Source organism: Drosophila tropicalis, unplaced genomic scaffold, assembly GCF_018151085.1.
Source record: "Drosophila tropicalis isolate 14030-0801.00 unplaced genomic scaffold, ASM1815108v1 contig_443, whole genome shotgun sequence".
NCBI classification, from domain to species: domain Eukaryota; kingdom Metazoa; phylum Arthropoda; class Insecta; order Diptera; family Drosophilidae; genus Drosophila; species Drosophila tropicalis.
In genome coordinates, this window is record NW_027172907.1 from 1,774,034 (window position 1) to 1,795,295 (window position 21,262).

The 21,262-nt window shown below is 34.5% G+C and overlaps 1 protein-coding gene across 5 annotated transcripts; it reads left to right on the top strand.

Annotated features, from left to right (window-relative positions):
- Nucleotides 1-255: 255 nt before the first annotated feature.
- Nucleotides 256-21,056, top strand: LOC137573948 (proton-coupled amino acid transporter-like protein CG1139). 5 transcript variants are annotated; one of them, XM_068286045.1, is made up of 7 exons: nucleotides 8,220-8,393; nucleotides 8,579-8,743; nucleotides 16,051-16,130; nucleotides 16,303-16,455; nucleotides 18,752-19,564; nucleotides 19,629-19,788; nucleotides 19,865-21,056. In XM_068286045.1, exons 2-7 carry the CDS (start codon nucleotides 8,690-8,692, stop codon nucleotides 20,126-20,128), a joined length of 1,524 nt encoding a protein of 507 aa, XP_068142146.1. In that variant the 5' UTR covers nucleotides 8,220-8,393; nucleotides 8,579-8,689; the 3' UTR covers nucleotides 20,129-21,056. The 5 variants fall into 5 exon arrangements, with proteins under 5 accessions (XP_068142148.1, XP_068142144.1, XP_068142146.1 ...); XM_068286047.1 differs by lacking the exons at nucleotides 8,220-8,393; nucleotides 8,579-8,743 and adding an exon at nucleotides 256-273; XM_068286043.1 differs by lacking the exons at nucleotides 8,220-8,393; nucleotides 8,579-8,743 and adding an exon at nucleotides 1,841-1,988.
- The last annotated feature ends 206 nt before the right edge of the window (nucleotides 21,057-21,262 follow it).

Genomic DNA, 21,262 nt, shown 5'->3' on the forward strand with positions numbered 1-21,262 from the left:
CGGCTGATTTATTTATGACCTGTGAATTGTACAAATGTGAAATTGAGAGCAAACATAGTTTTGGCTGGGGTCAGTTGACAGTTGACAATTGTTCTCGGTGCTCATAGGGTTCTGACGGCAGATCAAGTAAATATATATACATAGATACATATATGTATATCGTGATTTTTACATAATCTTTAAGGCTTTGTGAGAAAAGTTTTTGCTTTGATTAGTGCCTTGGAACAGACTTCATTTACATCACATAATTGTGTTGATGAAGTAATCGCTTAGGTAAGCCTTACTTTTCTACACAGGATCTATTCCAGTGCCTTGCTTTAGTATGGACAAAAGTAATCCATTCGAAATTTTTAAACCACATTCTCAAGTGAAAGTTAGCTTCAACGACGTTATTTACACTTTTTGACTTTGTAAGCCTTTGTACTAATCACTTACTAACCTGATTGCTACTGTTAAACAGTTGGCAATGATGAGCATCGATGGTAAATTTGATTAAAGCGCTTAAAATTTTGTAGTTTTTAATCGGCATCGGATCGGGATTCGTACCCATTGTATTGGTGATAAAAAGTTTACCCACTAAGATTAAGATCCATCTAATTTAAGACTTAACCTACGCCAATTCATGCTTCCACCTTTATTTTAAACGGAACACTAGGAATTTTGAGGGTAGAGCAGGAATCCTCTGACACAAGTAGAAATCGTTTATGTAATTGGAAACTTGCTTTCACAGCTTTTGCAACTGTAATTATAATTTATTTTATCTTGACTTTAAGAAGCTTCAAGAAGCTATTTATGGCTGTAAAAATTATATATTTTAACAGGAAACGAGAATGATTTCAACTTTGAATGACCTCGAAATTTGACTACATACATTGATTGGTTAAATTTAAAATATGTAACAACTTTTTGCTATTGATATTGTCCCTAATTTCTTAATTTTTATAGGACTTTATTGTCGTTATCCTTATCATCTTCGTGTGCATTTTGACATACACAATTGAGTGAAGTGGATCGAAGTATTGTAATGGGTTACCTTTAGTTCCTAGGGCCCGAAAAATAATTAACCACCTGAAAATTATATTGAAAAACTTGAAATTGAACTGCCATATGTGCCTTTTATGTATCACTTTCCACGCTTCCCCCCTCTTGTAGTCATTTTTGCCAGTTGCTTGTTTCAATGTCTTAAATGTGTTTTGGGCTTGAAACGTTTTAATTATAATTTTACGTTTTTCTGGCATTCTTAGGGGTATTTCCAGGTAACTTTAGATTTCCGCATTGCTCGAGAGAGGGAGAGATAGTGAAAGAGAAAGAGAGACGTGCATTCAACTCGATTAAACTGGAGGCACTAGAAAAAATAATAACTCCCACTAATCTGAGTTATGTTTTACACTCAGTTATTGCTGGGGCCCCGAAATGCTAGATAAGCGAACCTAATCGCTGCGTGCACTGGGCCTACAAGCTGCTGCTTGAGGCTGTTGAGTTGTCTCCATTTTATCAGTTTTACTATTTTCTATTTTTGAGAAATATTTAAATAGTGTGCGGAACGCACGTTTTGCTGTCTGGCCTCAGGTTGTCTAGCGGCTGGGTTTGGGTTGGGTTTGGAATTGCACTACAGCAATCATAGAAAAGGCACCATCACCGCCCTCACTCCCCCTCAGCTAAGCAACAGAATTTGTATTTCAATGCTGAATGTTAAGCCACGATCATGGTCAAAGTCACTCGAACAGGTTAAACTCAAAAAGCAAGTTACGAGACATTTGTTTTTTTGCGCTTTTGAGTTGAGTTGTTGTGAGTTAAATTTGTTTGTAATCTTTTTAATTGAATTTTGAATTGCCGCCCCAGATGCAAGTTTTTCTTTCATTCTGTGCTTGTCAATCTGCGGGAGAACAACACCGCGTATACTTAATCTCACTCGTATTGTTGTGTCTATGGCTGGGACAATGACTCTGGCGGTGATTAGTGGAACAACGGGCCAGACCTCTGATATTGTAAGTTCTAATCGTCAATTTATCAGTTAAGATTAAACACAATGAATTGGCCTAATTGGTTAATAAATCAAATACAAATCGAAATATGATTAAAACCATTCGTCAATGCTCGAATGCCCGAAATAATAGTTGGACAAAACTGAGTGAGTTACATACATATGTATGTATGTATATACAACATAGTCTTATGTGGACATGTATCTAGTTCTGTGTTATCTCTATCTCTATCTTCATTCGTATATCATCTGTGGAGATTGTAATTAAATAACTGTAAACAACACAAATGACATTTTGGCTTGGCCATCTTATCTCGCTCAATATTTTAATGACTACATATTTGAGTTGGGTTTATGTTCATTAGCCAAGTTAGCAAGCTACCAAATTGCAGCAGTAGTCGGCCTACTGTTTGCCTGTCTGGTCTGGTTACCTAACAATCGTTATTTCATTCGAGGAGCGGTCGAAAGAGACAAATATCTTATTCGCTGGTGATTAATGCTGTTCTCAATTCAAAGTGGGTGTTGTTTGGTGCATCATTTTTGCTCGTTCAACTTGAACTGAGCAAAACAAAGGCTATTAAAAAGACTTCCGCTAACACCCATTAAGCAGATACATATATCTACATACATAGATAATTACTATTTGAGGAATTTGCAAAAAATCTCAAAACATTAGAGAGAACTTATTCCAACTGACTTTTTAATTTTGCATAGAAAATCTGTTCATAAATACGAGTCGAAAAATACATTCATTTTGCCCATACAGAGAATGTATGTTTGTATCTCAATTGTTCACTCGAACGTTTTAAACAAGTTGCAAACTGCCAACGAGGGTTACCTCAGATCACACCTAATCGCCGTTTATTTTGAGGCAAGTTTTCAATTGTATTGAACCCCAGCTCGATTGGGCTCAAACTCAATGTCGTTTGTTTGGTTTTTGGAATTCAAAGATACATCAATTAAATTTAAAACCCAACATTATCTTATTTATCTTGAGATTGAATAAACGAAAAGTAGGATAAAGTCAAATCTTTGGAGCCATAAATTTTAGAGAGAAAAAAAAAGTAAAGAATGGTTTAAGGACTCGACAAAGAATTGAATTTATCAAATTTCGATTAATTGAATCTCGCAACAGAATGACTTACCTTATGGTAATAAGATCAATATATCGATGGCATATCGGCTGACTCTTAAACCTCTAGAACTACTTTTAAAAATAATGGGTAATTAAGAGTAATTTGTTCTACTACAGAGTAATTTGTTCTACTTTGGCTTAAATTTGCAGTACCAAAAAAACATGTAAAAGTTTTCGTTTTAACTCATTGGAGTTGCAATGTCTGAAAGGTGTCTCATGACACATGTTTCTAATTCTCGGCTGCGATGCTCACCTTTTAGCTGATAACGCCAGTTTATAATCGATGGCAAATAAACATGCCTCAATTGGCTTTAGAATTACAGAAGTAACGATCAAAATCGTGGTAATACAATGCATCAATCTTCCTTACCCCTTTGTGACTAAAACCAATCAATAGTGAAAACTTAAGGAGTTAGTAAGGAACTCAACATTTTGGTACTTATTAAATTTAAAGCCTATTTGTAGTTTTTATTATTAATCATTAAGTTTTTAGTTATATTTTAGTTGCGCCTTTAATAGGTCTTAACCCATGGATGCAGTTTTCCGTATTGGGAAGTGATTTGGAAAGCCTTCGAATAAATAATCTACAATGGTTGGTTACAAAACGCAGCCAAGTAACTCTAATTTTCAATATTGATATTGTTGTTATTGTTATTATAAGTATACGATATAGTTGTAAACTATCACCCTAACCATATTTTACAAGCAGTGGCAACTAAGTCCTTCGGCTTAGACGAAAACTACATCCACACACTAGCCTGGGATTCGAACCCGAATCCTCGTTGTTCAGTAGCCTAAATGATAATTTTCAATATTATTGATTTAGTTCTTTTTAAAATAAACTCTCACGAGGATTACATCGTTTGCCCATTCCTAAAAAAAACTGATTGATCCTTTCTTCTGATCAAAAGTTTCTAATCAGCACGAAATCCTCTTTAATAGTTTTTCAAAGTTATAACAAATTATTTAAACTTATACTTACTCATAACTTTCGTTGTAATATAAAATATATGTATCTAACAAATAGTCATCGACAAATGCTTTCGAATGACATTTATTATCGACACTTTATGGAGAGTTTCGATTTCAATTCCAAATATCTAGAATATTAGTCACCTTTAAAAGTATTTAACTATCAGAATGAATCATATTTAGAGAGTGTTTATTTATTTGTATGTATGTATTTGTATCAACTAGAGCCTGGAGCCAGAGACTATTTTTATTTTAAATTCAGAAATCAGATAAATTGCTGAAATTGAAATACATGGATTTTTAATTAAATCAACAACGAATATTCTCTTTTGTCTGGCCCGACACGAGCCGTCGTGTGACCGATCGTGTCGGCCCACTATGATCTATCTATATACATATATACAAATCATTTTCTTTGGTTTCTAGGTCTAACAATAAGCCATATGCACATTTCTGTGTCTGTATGTCTGTATGTATGTAGATAGAAGAACGTCATTGAATATTGAAATTAATTGATACTTTGTACCCATCCATGGCGGATATGACTAGATATTGACGAAAAGAAGGTCTTATCCATACAATTTCGATTGCAAAAACGTTTACTTGGCAAGCAAATATTGTCGACTAGGATTAGTTTGGCTCATTGTCCCAAATGTGTTGGTTGATCGTCTCTGTTGTTGTTATTGCTACCTGAGTTAATTGAAAGGTGAGCAAGTAATGGATTAATAATTTCAATGTGAACTGAACTGAAACCCAACTGAAACTGAGTTAAAGTGCAAGTGAAGTGAAGTCGATGCTTAACTCTCGGTTAAGGCTCTAAGTCAACAACCTTTTGATTCTCAATACTCTAAAGAATCGAAAAAATCCCTAATTCAGGGGATTTTCCCCTTATTTTGTTTGGTTTTTTTTTTTTATTTATTTATTTTTTTGCCTCCCGCTATTTAATTGAATTATTTTTGTTAAAAATCTCTCAAGAATGAGTTTTTTTTTTTTAAGGTTCTCACTTGTTTTTTTGTGCCATTTAAAATGAGTGTAAAACAAAACCAGTTTAGGTGAAATTTTTTTTGGCGGATGCATTTTGCATTGTAACATGCAAATTCGTATTTTTGTATTATGAATTTTTCTTGTTATTTTAAACAAATGTTTTAATTTCACTTGAGATTCGCTATAAATAAGCATTCAAGTACAACTTGATTTGAATTTACATTTCGATGTGTAAAGTTGAGTGAGAATGTACAAACTACTCCCTGAGTTTGACGAGATAATAATAATTTACACAATAAGTAGATTAATAATTTGATTTTGGTTATTCCTTTGATTAAACATTGAGAACCTTTCTAAGCTTTTTTTGCGAGTGATTAAAAAGTAGTTCATTTTAAGGACTGAATGTTTTTCAAACTACAAAGAAGACAACAAATAGATTGATAAACAAATATAACTCTGTTTTAGCTTATTTCATTGATTACATTTTAAAAACAAGCAGTTGAACAGCTCGACCGTTACATGAATTCAACTTTAATTTAATTTTCACAATAATAATAATTACGGAAAATCGAAAAATGAAATGCAATTTCTAACGGTCAAGCAGTTTAAAGTTAACACTAGTAAGCAGTGCATAATAAACTGCTTGTAAACTGCTTACATTTAACAAGCAGCAGAAAAGTATGCAATGTATGGTCTTATCCGTTACATTTCTCCAAACTTCAAAGCAGTTTCATTTAAAAATCAAAGGAAAAATCAAAGGTTAAATTGCATCTGGGTCACAACTCTGTGAAAAACATTTCTTTAAAACTATTTGTCTTTGTTTTTTTAAATAAATGTCACCTTGGGGCTATTAACTATTCATCCATCTGATCCCAAGCAGTAATCAGTAAGAACGCAGCCAAGGTTACTTCAATCTAATCCCGTGTATTCATTCCATTTAGTTTAAATTCTTTTGATTTCAGTGATCGTAGCGCATAAGTCGGTCAAGTTTAGGTAAATTGGTTTTTATTGTGCGCAAAATGAAAGAAGAATTTATAACGAACAAAAATTTCCATAAATATGAGAAAGAAGGAATTTCAAGGAATAAACCGCTCTCAACTGGTTTCGTCAGAAGGAACAGTTCAAGTGACTGCTGATCGATGATGGTGATGGAACCGTTCGTTGGGTTGGGGTCAGAAGACTGAGGGGAAAGGGAACAGCGGCCGTTCTATTTGTAGACAGCTGCAGTTGGCGCACGTTTCAAATTACACACACTTAAATATAAATAAATGCGACGCAAAAATTGAAATTGATTTAAATTTTTTGTTGATTTTTCCCCCACCCTTTTATTATTTTCTTATATTTTTTCTTTTTTTTTTTTTGGAAAGTTGAGAGTGTTTTTATACCCAGTAGGTTATACAAATATCATATTGCTTGAGTATCCAATTTGAATTTCTTCTACATCAATAAACCAAACTGGCATGAAATATATATATGTACATATATATTTTTTGTGATTTCGAATTTGAGTTTATAGACTTTTGCTTTGGCCTAAGTCAAAAACTATTAACATTAACATTTTCAAATATTCAATTTCTTTTGTTTAATGAAAGAAAATGTTTTGTTTCATGTAAATATGAATATAAAAATCATTAACCTGGTATTTCGATTGTTCATTCAATTAATATTTCTTAATTGTCACTAATTAATTGATTTAAGATTGATTCCTTTTTTTATATTTTTACATTCTTACATGCGAATTACATTCTTAATTCATATAAAAAAAAAAAAAATATGTCACGTTCATGATGTTCAGTTCGTGCATATAAAGCAAATTTTTTTGATTATTAACTTTGGCATTTCATAAATTTCACAAATTATCCTTGTTTTTCTACTATTTCTTTTGAATTCTTATTCTTTGAAAACTTTCCCAAGCTACTTACAAAACATTCGTAAATTTTAAACTTATTTTTGGTTTAGGCAAAAAATTATAAATTTATTGAATCCAAATCTAATTAGTTTTTAGTTTGACTTGAGCAATTTGCAGATGGAGTTTTCACTCTAATACTGGGTAACCAAAAGTCGAGCTCCTAGCCTTGGCCATGAACATTTTCGGCGGGTTTTTCATTTTGGCAATTGATGTTGGGTCAATGCTGGGTCACACACGTTTCAATTGGCTGACAATTAACCGAAGGCATTGCGCCGAAACCGTTGCCGATTCTTATCTCGCATACGATATCAATTAATAAGCTTTAATGGTTTAATATTATCTATCCAACTATCTATCTATATATCTATTTCGTGTATCATCATTGTCTATTCTCAGGTTTTTGTTGCTTTTGGCAACTGATTCAATAATTGTGACGCATTGAGCCTACCTGGCGGTTGGTTTTTGTGTTTTTTCGTTAGCGGAAACTGACACTGAAAAAGCCTAGAGCAAGTTTCCTTTTAAATTGGCTCTATCAAGGCAGCTAGAGACTAACTCTCATTCACCTAACGGCAAATGCTTTCGCTCTCCCACTCATTGCATTTCTCCTTCGACTAACTAACTCCATGGTTGTAGTTAATTAAAATATGGGAGGCCTTTCAACTTTCGAACTTAAAGTTGGAATTGAAATATGTCAAGTTTAAGAAGTTTATTTCAAAGACAAAAAGGTCAGCAGCTTGTGTTTATAGAACTATTTCAAGATCCATCAGATCTTGCTAAAGAACTCCAGAATTGCCATAGCCATAGCCTGTCTTCAAGGCTAAAACTAGTTGGGAATTGCAACCAAATGTTCATTTATATTAGAAAGCATTTGAATTTTTCTTCTGAACTCTAAAATAATTCAATCAGCCTTTTCATTTGAACAACTCTTAATAAATCATAATTTCAAGCTGTTTGAACTGAAATTTTACAACAAATTTAGAAGCAGAAAAGTGAAAATTGGAAAAATCTATTGAAATTTTGTGGAAACGAGCGTTCGAAACGTTATCCCGTTGCCCACTACGCCCATGGCCCATGTCATATACACTCCCTCTTTCTCTCTTTCTCTCCATAGTGTCGCCTTCGTCTTCTCTCATGTGTGTGTGTGTGTGAGTATCCGAACGTGTGTGTGTGTTGCGGGGTTTTACTCGCTTGTTTCAGTGCAAAGGTTGGCATTCTTGTTCTGTTTCTCAAAGCGTGCGGTTGTTCAGAACTTTTCCAAAACACAACTACAAAAAAAAAAAAATAACGAGAATTTTTTTCAAAAAAAATAATAGAGAAAATTTTTCGACTTAAACTTTTCTCTATTACATCCCCCGTCTGACCCGCCCCTTCTCGTCTCGACTAGAAACGCCTCGCAAGTTGCATTATTAGTAATATTGCATTAATTAATCTACATATAATTTTTTTGTCCTTAAAAATTTTTTGAAAACCAAAAACAAAAAAAAGAAGATATTTGAAAAAGAAAAAAAATTTGTTTCACAAATATTGAGTCTGAAAATTGCCTCAAAATTTATCCATAAAATTTTATATTTTATTTGTTGTTGTTGTAAACAAGTGTGTGGCAATTGTACGAGGATAACCGAAGGATATCATCGGCAACCGCCAAAGGATTATAGCATTAGAAACGATTACCCAAGCGGCTCGCTAGCTCATCGTCGAGTGCATCATGAGTTTCCACAAAAGCGACTCGCGAACGCCTTTGGCGCCGGCTGAGTACACTGTAAGTAAAAAACTAAATGAAAAAAACCAAAAACAAAAAACACAAACGAGACAAAAGCACAAAAAAAAAACCACAAAAAGTGCGCCCAACCCAGACCCTTGGGGATTTCCCCTCTCTCTCCTACTCTGTGGGGCCAAAGGACTTTGGTGTGTGTCCTGTTTTGTGTGTGTGTGTGTGTTAGTAGCCAACTTGTAGTTCAGTGTAATTTTATCGAATAAACATCGATAGAAAAATAAAACTTCACTTCTTCTTCTTCTAAGAAAGTGGCAGTTTTTTTTTAATTCAAAATTAAAACTTTTACTTTCAAAAGTTGTGCATTTCTTTATTCGTCTGCGACATCCTTTGAAACTTATTTGAAACTTCTTTTGCTTTGTAATATTTACAATGTTAGGTACTTAATTTTTAAAATTTACTTTCTAATTTGTACTCTGTGAAAAAAGAGTATCTAAATTTGGATTTCGTTGATTGTTCTACTTGAAAACTCATATCTTTTGAAGTCAAAATCAATCAAGCAATTGTCAAATTCGCTAATAAATAAATTAGGTAATAAAGTAACAACAATTTTTTTTTTTTTTTATTTATTATCTACTTTTTCGTTTCTATTATAAAGTTTTCAAAGGTTATTTAAAGTCATTATTCATCGATTGTTAATGAAAAATGGAAACATGAATTTTGAACACTTGGTCGATTGATTGAAGTCAGAGTAAATGAAAGGATAAAGTCCTTTATGGCAAATTTCTTTTCGTTTTCCGTTTCTAGTGCTCTTCTGCACTTTCGTTTAGTTTGTGTGTTCGAAATCATCCATCAAATTTGATATCGCTCATGAGTAATCCTGCCTATGTATAGTATAATCAGCATGAGATCCAATTGGGGATCATATGATAAAGAGCCGCTGATTGTAATGTAAAATTTCCATAATGACTTGCCAAGTTTCAAATTGACATGTGATTCGATACGCTGTTTACTGGCCATTAGTCAATTCTTCCTTTATTCGGGTCTTAACCCTCTAATGCCCCCTTCTTGTTTGTTTATTGATCGATGGCCTTTTTTTCGGGTCTATTTGTGTGTGTGTGTGTTTTTTTTTTTTTTTCTACTATATGGTCTAATTGTCTATGCAAATCTTGTTGTTTGTTTGAACAAACTTGAAGCCTAATTTCGGGGATGTTTTGTTTCTCATTTAGTTGGTGTTGTTGTTGTTGTTGTTATGAGTAACCACAGTGCGTTTATCCACCCTCACTCCCATAGGTAGAGTAGAGAACCTCAATGGAAATTTCCACTCTAAACATTCCCCGACTCGAGCCTTGCACTTTTATGTTTGCCCTGTCCATGTCTCCGTCTCCGTCTTCGTTTCCATTTCCATTTGACGTGTAATACCTAGAAACGGAGTGTGCCATTGCCTAGATATGTATGTTAAGATATACTACGTAGATTCTGATTATGTTTTCTGTCTCTTTTTTTGGGTTTTGTTGGCGATATCTCTCATGTCTACCTACTTATGTATGTCAGCATTTTTCAAGGGTTTCGATTTGCAACATTTTCCAACTTTTTGCACGTTTACAATTTCGTGGCAATATGCATAAAATTATCGCATATCTATATACATATATAGCCATATACATACATAAAGAATGCACCCAAAATCATTTTTGCATTTTGCGTTTTTCGTTTTGAGTTTTTATTTATTATTCTTTTTAATTTTTGGGCTGCTGCACAAATTTTGTTGAGTTAGCATTTTGTTGCGGAGAGTTCGACAAATGTCTGGTAATTTTCCATGGCATTTAAAACAGAGCGCAAACATGGGAATTGTGTGACCAATGCGAGAGACTCTCTCATGCTCTCAATTCGCTTTTCTCTCCCTCTCTTTGTCTCTCTCCCTCTCTGGCCCTATGTCTTTACTTTCTCTCAGAGAATTTACAACTTTGTTGCAATAGTTTTCACCAATTGCATCAGAATGCACTTGAAATTTGAACCTGAATCAAACGGTATTAGGCCAGGTAAATAAATTATCTAGCATTTCCATTTCCAGAATTTTCGATTCAAATTTCCTGATCTATTTGGATCAATTGGCTTTAAGAAATTGAACTCTTGTCAAAACTGGCACAAAACATGATAAATATTTACATATGACTTAAATGATTGAAATCGATTGACCTGATATACATATAATATTTTATCAAGATATCCTCACGAATATGAACAAATGGAATGGAATTTAATTAGTTTCTTTCTTATTTGATGTTGTGAATTTGATTGCAAACCTTGTTTACTTTTTGGTTTAGATTTTTCTTTCTTAATGGTGATTAATACATATATCCTTCAGTACCCATCGCCAATACATTTGCAGGCTCTTCCATCAATATGCTCCGTATAGTCAATTATCATAAATTGAAAATCGATTCAGTTTGCTAAATTATTGTTTGGATATGCCAGAGTTTATTTACATTATACAGTGGGCAAGTTTTATCATTGAAATCTCTTAACTTGGACTACTTTTGGAATATGTACCTAAAATTTTCTAGTCATTCAAGAAAATGCAACCCCTTAATGTACAAATATATATATATTCTTGATCGTCATGAGAAGTTCAAACAGTTTATCTTTCGTTCGTCTTTCTATATATATCTAACGAACTCAGTTTAATAGCTTTTAGATTGATACTTGGTATTGATCAGGTAGATTAAGTTTAAATTTTAAAGCTCAAATTAAATTTGTATTTGTTTAAAATGGAGAAAGAAACTCTGGCTTAGTCTTTGGGCTAATCAAAAGTTGCTAAGAATCAAGAAAATTCTTTGGGAGAATGTTGAATGTTGTAAATTGTGTTGAAAGCTATCCACTGTGCACAGTGTTCTCTGTTACTCGCAACACAAATGATTTTTCCGTGCAATTGTGAATCATTTTATCTTATCTCCTGTAAATTGTAACGGCAAATAATGCCCCCCTCAACGAACCCCTCACCTGGCAGCTCCCCATCAAAACCTGACAGTGTTTGATAGTTCGATCTTTCTTCAGTTTTACTGTCAATTTTCATTGAAAATTGAGCCGAATTGTTGTTGCAAATTTTTTGCCTCTACAGAGGCGTGAGGTTTGGGGGGTTGGGATGAGGGGGCCCACGTGACTTAATGCTGAATAATCAAACTGCAGTTTTTAAGCAAAAGCAAAAATGGAAAAATTTCCATTACAAACAGAAACAAAAAAAAAAAAAAATTGTTAGCGTTTGCCGATTTCGTTTTCTATTCCACTTCCTCCGTGCCCCATCTCCTCCTAGCTCCTCCAGCTACCCTCACTACCCCCTTCCGCACACATATCTGCTTATGTAAGTTCAATGGCATGTTTGTTATTGTTGTATTTGTTGCAAAGTCAATTTTAATGGTTGACAGTTTCAATTAGAAATATTGATAGAGATTTCGACTTGGCTTCAACTGACTCAGCTTAACTAGCAGAAAGACAATGAGAGAGGGAGACAGATAGAGAGAGAGAGAGAGGGATGGAAACCTCATGTAAATACCTGAGCTCCGATTTCGTCATGGCATGCAAAAAGAAACAAAAACGCAATTTAAAATGCTTTCTCATGCTCCAATGATCATTCGTTAGTCACAAATTGCCGCACAATTAACTTTTGAAGAAGATCGCTCGCGTAAATAGAAAACTACTTAAATTCAATAGAGATTAGTTCTTATCACTAACAACTGAAAACTATGGGGGAAGACCTGCCACATAAGTGAATGGCCGACACATTTTGATTGTATGAATTTATTTTTTAAATGCTTCGACTTATGTCATTTTTTTTATATCGAACAAACTGCTGCCACTGCGATTTCTAGCTGATAATGCATTCGTCAAGCTACACTGAGAGAAATACATATAGAAAGAGTTTGATTTGAAATCGTAAATTTACATTTTTTACTTGTTTACTTTAGTTTAAGGTCTTTTGCTTATTCTCTTGTTTAAGTTTTTGATGAAATTAAACTCCAAACTTATTAAGATTAAAAAATTAAAACTCTTCGATTTTTTTTAATGCAGTTTAAATCATTTGAAAAAAAGGGCTTAAATACAGGCCCAGGAAAACATTAACATTTAAATTAATTGAAAATGAAATGAAAAACATGAAAAATCTAAAGTTTTTAAGGTTTTTATTCCGAATTAAATAGTTTTTTTTTATATTCTTTTTATTAGATGGAAAACGATTAACATTTTCATTAAGTTATCTTGAAGAAAGAATTAATCTCAGTTAAATAGTTGAAAAATTAAATCGATTGACCCATTAATGTGGACAACATTGTAGTTGTCGCTCGGAAAGTATGCAACAGTTTTGGCTATAATTAAAAGGAAACTCTTATGATTTAAAATAATTATATTTTGAAAGACGGATTTGTTCAATCTAGAGATCTTTAATATGACTTGAAAGAAATATGTTTATAGGACGAACGAGATAGATTGATTGATATTGAGGTATTTTTTTTTGCACTATTATGTTTTTCTTAAAGTCGTAGTTTATTTGATTATTCATGTGACAAAAGTTATTGCAATAGGTTTTACTCATACGTCATTCAATAAATATTTGTCAAACTATCTAGCAATAGATACCTACCGGGTTTGGATCTCATACAAACTTCCCAGAATTCTCTCTTTTTTCTGTCTCTCCCTTTCCCTTTGACTTTTCTTATCAGTCTCTGTTACTCTCTGCTACTCTCATTTTCTTCATTTTCGACAGAGAGCAATTGCATTCATTGTGGGTTTTTGTTTTTGTAGCCATTTTGAACTTGAAATGAGGCAACGCGACACGTGTTTCCCTCCTGTCTGCCGTTGCCCAAGCCCCTTTGGTAGGGCAATTGCAAATGCAACACTATTTGCACACATTTTGGTATATTTTTCGATTCGTGCTCGTTCTCCGTTCTCTGTTGATGTTTGCTTAGCTGTTAGAGAGAAATATTCTCATGCAACGCAGTTTTCGTTTTTGTTTAATGCACTTCCAACTTCCCTGAACTTTTCCGCTTCAATTTTATTGCACGCAATTGACAGATTGAATAACTGTCAGCCCTGCCCCGCCTGAATGACGTTTTGTTTCCATTAGTTAGCCATGCAGCTGTCTAATTATTGGCTAATGTATATCTTTAGTTAGAACCTAACAATCATTTTTATTTTTTTTCTCTCACTATTTGTTGTTGGTGTGTGCAATTTGCGCATTTCAAATATTCTTGTCTGTGGTCCATAACTAAAGTTAACTGAGGCGTGAACTCCCCCGCACTCCTCCTACAATTTCCCGAAAAATAGTTTAACTTGGTTTATTGACTCTTAAAATGAACCATTTAAGCGTAACAGCTGAAATTTTCAATGTTTGAATGATTTCATTGTAAATTGTAAATAAACTGCTTTCAAACTAAGAGAAATTCTTTCCGTTAGAAGCAGTTAAAGTTATTAGTAGAGGAGAGGAAAAGCAGCGAGAGAAATAAACGTTTATTTGCCATTTTTGTGTTTATTTTAATTTTCGTTTTTGAATATTTTTAGCGAGGTCAAATTTAAATTTAAATTCAAATTTCCCACGTACTGATTCATGCAAGCAGTTCATTTCTTACAAAGCAGTTCGTGCGCCACTGTGCACATGAAGCGGCATGTTGTCAAGCAGTTAAATTGTGCAGTTCACTTCAAGCAGTACAACAAATCAAGTATACGCACTGTTTGACTTGAGAAACACAAATAAATAAGCGAAAGTGTACATTCTCGTCTGAATTCTACAAAGTTTTTCACCTACAACTAAATGAGATTAAAGATAAACCAATAAACTTCTTCTATGTCAGAGAAAACATATTTCTTTTTCTACATTTTTGGAAAACTAAAATTCCCGTTTACTCATATAATTTCATGGTCTGTAAAATAAACAACAAAAAAAGCAGTAAAATATTTCATTGTTCTATTTCAAACATAAAACAAAAACAATGCATTCCACCCCTCCACTATTAGTTATTTTGGCAAGCAATTTTTTAATTTAACGGATTGCCATCATTCAAATTAAACTGCAAAAAAATATGTGAATCAAAACATTTTATTTTATTTTGTGTTTATGTGTTGACACAAATTTGCAACTTCCTGATTAATTTCTGCTTTGTTGCGCCTCTCACAGAGAAACCCCAAACCGGATCGTTGAAACACGTGCGAGAGATGTAGAAACAAAGCGATCTCTTAGATCACGCGCAGCCATTTGATGGTCATCTTCCACTTTTCCCAACTGAACGAAATATACATATAACAGATTTACTCCCACAAAAAAAAAAAGTAAAAATAAGAGAATTTAAATTTGTTGTATGCAATTTTGCTCATTTTGTGTTTGTGTGTTTTGTGATTGGCAACTTTTGGCGTTGATTTGTTGTCGCCCCTCAACTACTACCCAATGATCATGATCACGATCACAACGATGATGATGATGATGTGGATGATGATGATTGTTTTCGTTGTCGCTGTTGTTGTCGTTGTCGTTGTCGTCGTCGACGTAGTCGCTGCTGTCGTCGTCGTCATTTGACTGCAGCGCCTCAGATTTTTATTCCGATTTAGTTGTATTTAGTATTTGGCTAGAGCCAGAGGCATCTGTGTTTGTTTGTTTATTCTTCCTTATTTTGGATAGTCCCGGTTTTTGGGTCCTGGTCACTTTCCCCCCCATCCAAACCCATTGCAGATGTTTTCAAGCTGAACGATCCAAAGGGAAAACCACCTTTGCCGCCTCGCCGCGAGCAACATCAGCAGCAGCAGCAGCAACAGGAGCTGAGCTCCTTTGGGCCGCCGCATGAGAAGCGTTTATCGAGTGCCGCCTTGAGTCGCCACAAACTGAAAATGTCACTAAAACGAGGTGGACCACCCCCAGCTAGCTCTAGTGGGGCTGCCATGATAATGACCACCTCATTGAGTGGCGTCAGCTTGGACAAACAGGTGATGCGTTGCAATGGATAGACAGATGAATGCATCCCACATCAAGGTCGCACACATTTTCGATAGAAAAATTCGTATTGGTGGTCATAAAACTGCATTGAACTTGTTCGTTGATCTTGTTATTTGCCTGCCAGCCAAGAACCAAAAAAAAACGGAACAAGAAAAACAAAAGAGAGAGAATACATACATATATCTTTTCTATAGTCACTTTGCAGCTGATAGTCAAGATGATGATGTTAAAGAATATGCGATGGGAAAGGGAATGGGAATCGGGGGTACAATAATGATGATGAGAGCTTTTACATAATTTAATACACTCTTTTTTAATTGCCATTTTATTAAGAATTTCTCTCTCTTCTCTTTCTTTCTCTTTCCTTTTTTTCTCTTAGAAAATTCCCTCGGTTGTATCATCGTCGTCGGTCTATGAGGCAAACGGCCAAAGGAATATCGCGAATATAAGCAAACCCAAGTGAGTATAGTGGTCCATTTTTCCTTTATTGAATTCATTCGCCTCAGTTCGGTTGACTAGTGCAGTGCCACTAAATATCTAACTACCTAATAATTAATTAGTTCGAAATGTACAAAAATATTGATAATAACTCATCAACAACAATGTTTGAAATGTATTCATCTTCGGATAGATTCATTAGATCGGACATGGCTGATGTACCCGTACAGCAGGCTGCCGGATCAACATTACCATTGGTAATAACAAGGAAAAAAGGCGGCGGTGATGATTCGGAGGATGGCAACTATAATCCATTTGAGCATCGCAAAGTGGAGCATCCAACATCGTAAGTACATACAAATACATTCATATATACCCTGTAGTTTTTTAAAAGTGCAAAGTGTCAATGGAAAAGGTTTCTGCCTATCTACAATTTGATATATTAAAGATTTCACTTAATTTAGATTATTTCGAATAGTTGAAAAAATGCATCAATTATACAATGAAAATTAACCATACACAATTGATCTAAATTTAGCAAACTTTCCCCAATGAAACGTAAATTTATTGGACAGGTCAGTTTAATACAAAAATGCCAAAGATAATCACTTAGAATCAAATATGAAGAATCTAATGATGGTTATTTGTCTGTTAACTGATATTAATATTCCTGTTTTTAATCCGAAATGGATTAGGTTCAAATGATCACATTTGAGTCAACTTGAAGAATTATTTTTAGTATAAACATGGAAGAGTTTTGGCAGATGTGATCTGGTATTGAAAAGTACTTACACGTTGAGCGAAAGTAATTGAAAAGAAAGCATAATTGAGCAATTCATTTTTGTCCAAATTCTCAATTTCACGTGTTGCTTATATAAACAGCTGATCGTTTTAATATATGTATAGCAACATATATATATATATGTATGTCTATAGTATAATCAATTTCAATGACTAACAAGAGCCGAAAAAAAAGAATTGCATTTACGTCATTGAACTTTACCCAAGAGACTTTGAGTTTACCTTATTTCAAAACAAAACATTCTCGTTACGTTTCGTATCGTTTCAAAATCGTTTTCGATTTGAACGGAAATGCAATTTGAATTGACATTGTCCTTGGACTTTTCAGCTGGCAATTGCTTCCAAACTAAAAATAAAGTAAATTCATGTAATGCCGAATAAAATGTGTATTTGTCTATGTGTGTGTGTGTGTGTGCTTTCGCTTATTTAGTTTCGGCTTTTCGGTGTTTTTTTTCTTGCCGTTTGTTTCGCTTTTCGATTCATTTAGTATGTGAAATTTTTGTTGTCTATTTATATGTAGAAACACAGAGGGTCAGAGAGAGAGAGAGAGGGGGGGCGAGTGAGAAACTGAGAGGACAAACGCTTTATGGCTAAAACAATTGCCAATTCAGATTTCAATTGAAATATTCTATAACAAATGCAATTAACAATCTTGATTCTCCATGATTATTCGATGAAAGGCCTTTGGCATTTTGTTTTTAGTCTTGTTTAATCAACCGTTAGGAAAACAAAAAAACACACAATTTATAAGAGAAACAACGACTCATGGATACCCTACAATAACTTACACTTTTCTCTTATAACATGATTCTCCCTTAGTTAATTTCTATGCTTAGTCTCAAGAACCAATTTGCTTAATGTTAACGGGTTTGCAGTCTAATATGCCATTTCTGAGCATTGGATTACAGGTCATCGTCAAGATGCACCACGGAAAAGCAGGAAAAACACGAAAATTGTAATCAGCTTTAGTGTGTGAATGCTTTATTGAAATTTATAGTATTTTTACTCATCAGATTTTTGGCAACTAAATATATTTATTTACACATACCTACATATGTATATCTATATACATAGGCATATAATTGGGTGTGGGAAAAAACCTCAAGCAAAACCTCTAAAGTTCAATATTTGGAAATAAAACTAAAAACGTATTTTCACAAGTTTTCTTTCTATAGCTTGGAAGAAAATATATATATACATATATATACTGACTATCGAACTAATCTGGAACTAGAACTCAACTCAACTCTAAGACTAGTCATCTTCCCTTTTGCTTAAGCAAATCTGATTTCAAAAAATATTATTTTTAGCCTCTTAAAACTAAATGACACACAGAAATTACAAGATAGTTAGGTAATTATCTCATTAAACTATTTCCCAAAAAAGTTTTGAACTATTCAAATTCGATTTATTATAAAATTTGTTTTGAAAATAATGAATTTTTGTAAATTTCTGCCAGCTGTTTGCCTGTTTGTTGGCTTGTTTATGTTGGCCTTGATAACAAAAAAGTAAGCCATGATAAGCAAAAGTAAGGCAAAGCTGGAAGTTGGAAGAACAGGTGGTTTATGGAAAAGGCTATCTGTCAGAACAGACCTGGCTATGATTAGTTTACACTGCAAATCTCCATTGGTATTTATCCATCTACCCAGTCGTAATCCAAAGTCAACAAGTTGTATGAAATCTCTAGCTCAAAAGGAATTCGATCCAACAACTTTCTAGTGCATCAAATAGAGTGAAAAAAGAACCCTAACAGTTAGTTACTAAGAGATTCCTGTTGGTCTTAATAGTCTTTTATTTCTTGAGAACTTGAAATTGATTAAGTTTTCTCTTGCTCTTTACAGAGATGTGGAGACATTTGTGCATCTGCTTAAAGGATCTCTGGGCTCCGGTATATTGGCCATGCCCATGGCCTTCATGAATGCCGGTCTGTGGTTTGGATTGGTGGCCACTTTCGCTGTAGGCACTCTCTGCACATACTGCGTCCACATATTGGTAAAGTGCGCCCACATTTTGTGTCGGCGTCGCAAGATTCCGATGATGGGTTTCGCCGATGTGGCCGAACAGGCTTTCCTCGACGGCCCGCCATCCCTGAATCGCTGGTCCCGCTTTATACGCTTCATGGTAAACACGTTTCTGGTGATCGATCTGCTGGGTTGCTGTTGCATCTATCTAGTGTTTGTGGCCACCAATGTGCAACAGGTGGTCGATGTCTATTTGGAAACGCACCTGAGTGTCCGTGTGTGGATTATGATTGTAACGGCTCCGTTGATTCTCATGTGTCTCGTGCGAAACCTGAAGTTCCTAACGCCCTTCTCCATGATTGCCAATATACTGATGTTTGTGGGCATTGTGATAACTTTCATCTACATGTTCTCCGACTTGCCCGCGCCAGCTGAACGTTCGGGTATAGTGTCACCTCTCCAATGGCCCCTCTTCTTTGGCACAGTGATCTTCGCCCTGGAAGGCATTGGTGTAGTCATGTCCCTGGAGAACGACATGAAGAATCCCTCCCATTTCATTGGCTGCCCTTCCGTATTGAACTTTGGCATGGGTCTCGTCATTGCCCTTTACACTCTGGTCGGATTCTTTGGCTACCTGAAGTACGGCGATGCTACAGAGGCTAGCATTACATTGAATTTACCTTTAGAAGACAAGTGAGTTGATAATTTGGATAGTTATATAGTTATCGCATATGAATGTTACGAAATTTCTTCACAGACTGGCCCAATCCGTGAAGCTGATGATAGCCATAGCGATCTTTTTCACCTTTACACTGCAGTTCTATGTGCCCGTTAGCATTCTGTGGAAAGGCATGGAGCACAAAATCTCACCTGAACGTCAGAACGCTAGCGAATATGGCCTGCGTGTGGCTTTAGTGGTAAGTACATATATCCATGGAGATATATCAATCGGACAATATGATAATGGTTTCAATCCCTTGTGTGTTTTTGCAGATTCTTTGCGGAGCCATTGCAGTGGCACTACCCAATTTGGGTCCATTTATTTCGTTGATTGGTGCCGTGTGCCTCAGTACGCTGGGCATGATTGTGCCAGCAACCATTGAATTAGCTGTCTATCACGAGGATCCCGGCTATGGCCGCTTCAAATGGAGATTGTGGAAGAATTCGGGTCTGATATTGTTCGGTGTGGTTGGCTTCATAACGGGCACATATGTCAGTATACGCGAATTCCATGCCGAGTTCAGTGGTGGTCATTGAACAGGAAAACAAATAATTGCTAATTTAATTTAAATTAGTTTTAAATACACACACACACACACCGACACACGCGCACACACAACGTATGTAAACACACACACACACACACAGGGATGTCTAAGCTAAGTTTTTAACTAATTTTAGGGCTAAAGTTTTTGATTTGTAAGAATTTCAATTTGTTTGTCTTCCCCTATCCAGATCCCAACCACAATCCATGCCGATTTAAATACCCTTTAGCACTAACCCACCCCCCCCACCTCACCACCCCAACCACCATTCCACACCCCACTCAACCAGCCATACGACTCATCAGGTAGAGAAAAGTAACAGAAAAGTATTTCAATATTACTTAATGCCATTCATTTGTTTGGCATTAGACAAAGAGCGAGAGAAAGGGAGAGAGAGAGAGAGAGAGAGAGTAAAGAGTGTGTGAGAAAAGTTAGAGAATTTTGCATAAAAGTGATTTTTGTAAACAAAGTGATTCTATATATTTTTTTCAATATTTTTTTTTTCTAATTTGTGTTGACTATCAATTTTAAAATACAAAATACATCCTAGTTATTAGTAGTAATTTTAGTTCCTGAACTAAACTAAATTAGTAAAAAGAAACAACAGCAAAAAAATAATGAATATATATATCTATACATATATATGTTTTCGACATATATACATCTATTTAAATAATAACTTTTTTTTCCTTTAATTTAATGATCATCTATTTTTTTACGATTTAATTTCTCCTTTTTTTTCTCTTTTTTTATCTTTTACCTTATGCCCACAAATATGACATATATTATGTATGTATAAAGATAAAGAAAATAAGAAAAGAAAAAGGAATTCAAAGACCAAAATTGCGAAATTGCATTAATTTAAGGCAAATGTGCAAATACAATCAATAAAGATTTCTAGAAATTAATAACAACAATAATTGCTTCAACATTATTATCGGCAAGGAATTATAAGGACATACACATGTGTGTATGTATGTATCTATGAAAGGTATATCCTTTGGAAATGTCTTTATTTAATTTCTTCATTTACTTGAAATTGTGTTTAGCTTTTCTCTTTCATCACCAGGACATTTTATATACTTAAAAAAGGAATTGACAACAAGGCTGGAAAACTTTTAAGAAC

What these genes read in the sequence shown, in the direction of transcription:
- LOC137573948 (XM_068286043.1), top strand. Translation starts at nt 1,929, where the DNA reads ATGGCTGGGACAATGACTCTGGCGGTGATTAGTGGAACAACGGGCCAG. An exon ending in CGGGCCAGACCTCTGATATT is followed by an intron (nt 1,989 to 16,050) that starts GTAAGTTCTAAT and finishes TTTTTCTCTTAG; the next exon opens with AAAATTCCCTCGGTTGTATC. An exon ending in GCCTGCGTGTGGCTTTAGTG is followed by an intron (nt 19,789 to 19,864) that starts GTAAGTACATAT and finishes GTGTTTTTGCAG; the next exon opens with ATTCTTTGCGGAGCCATTGC.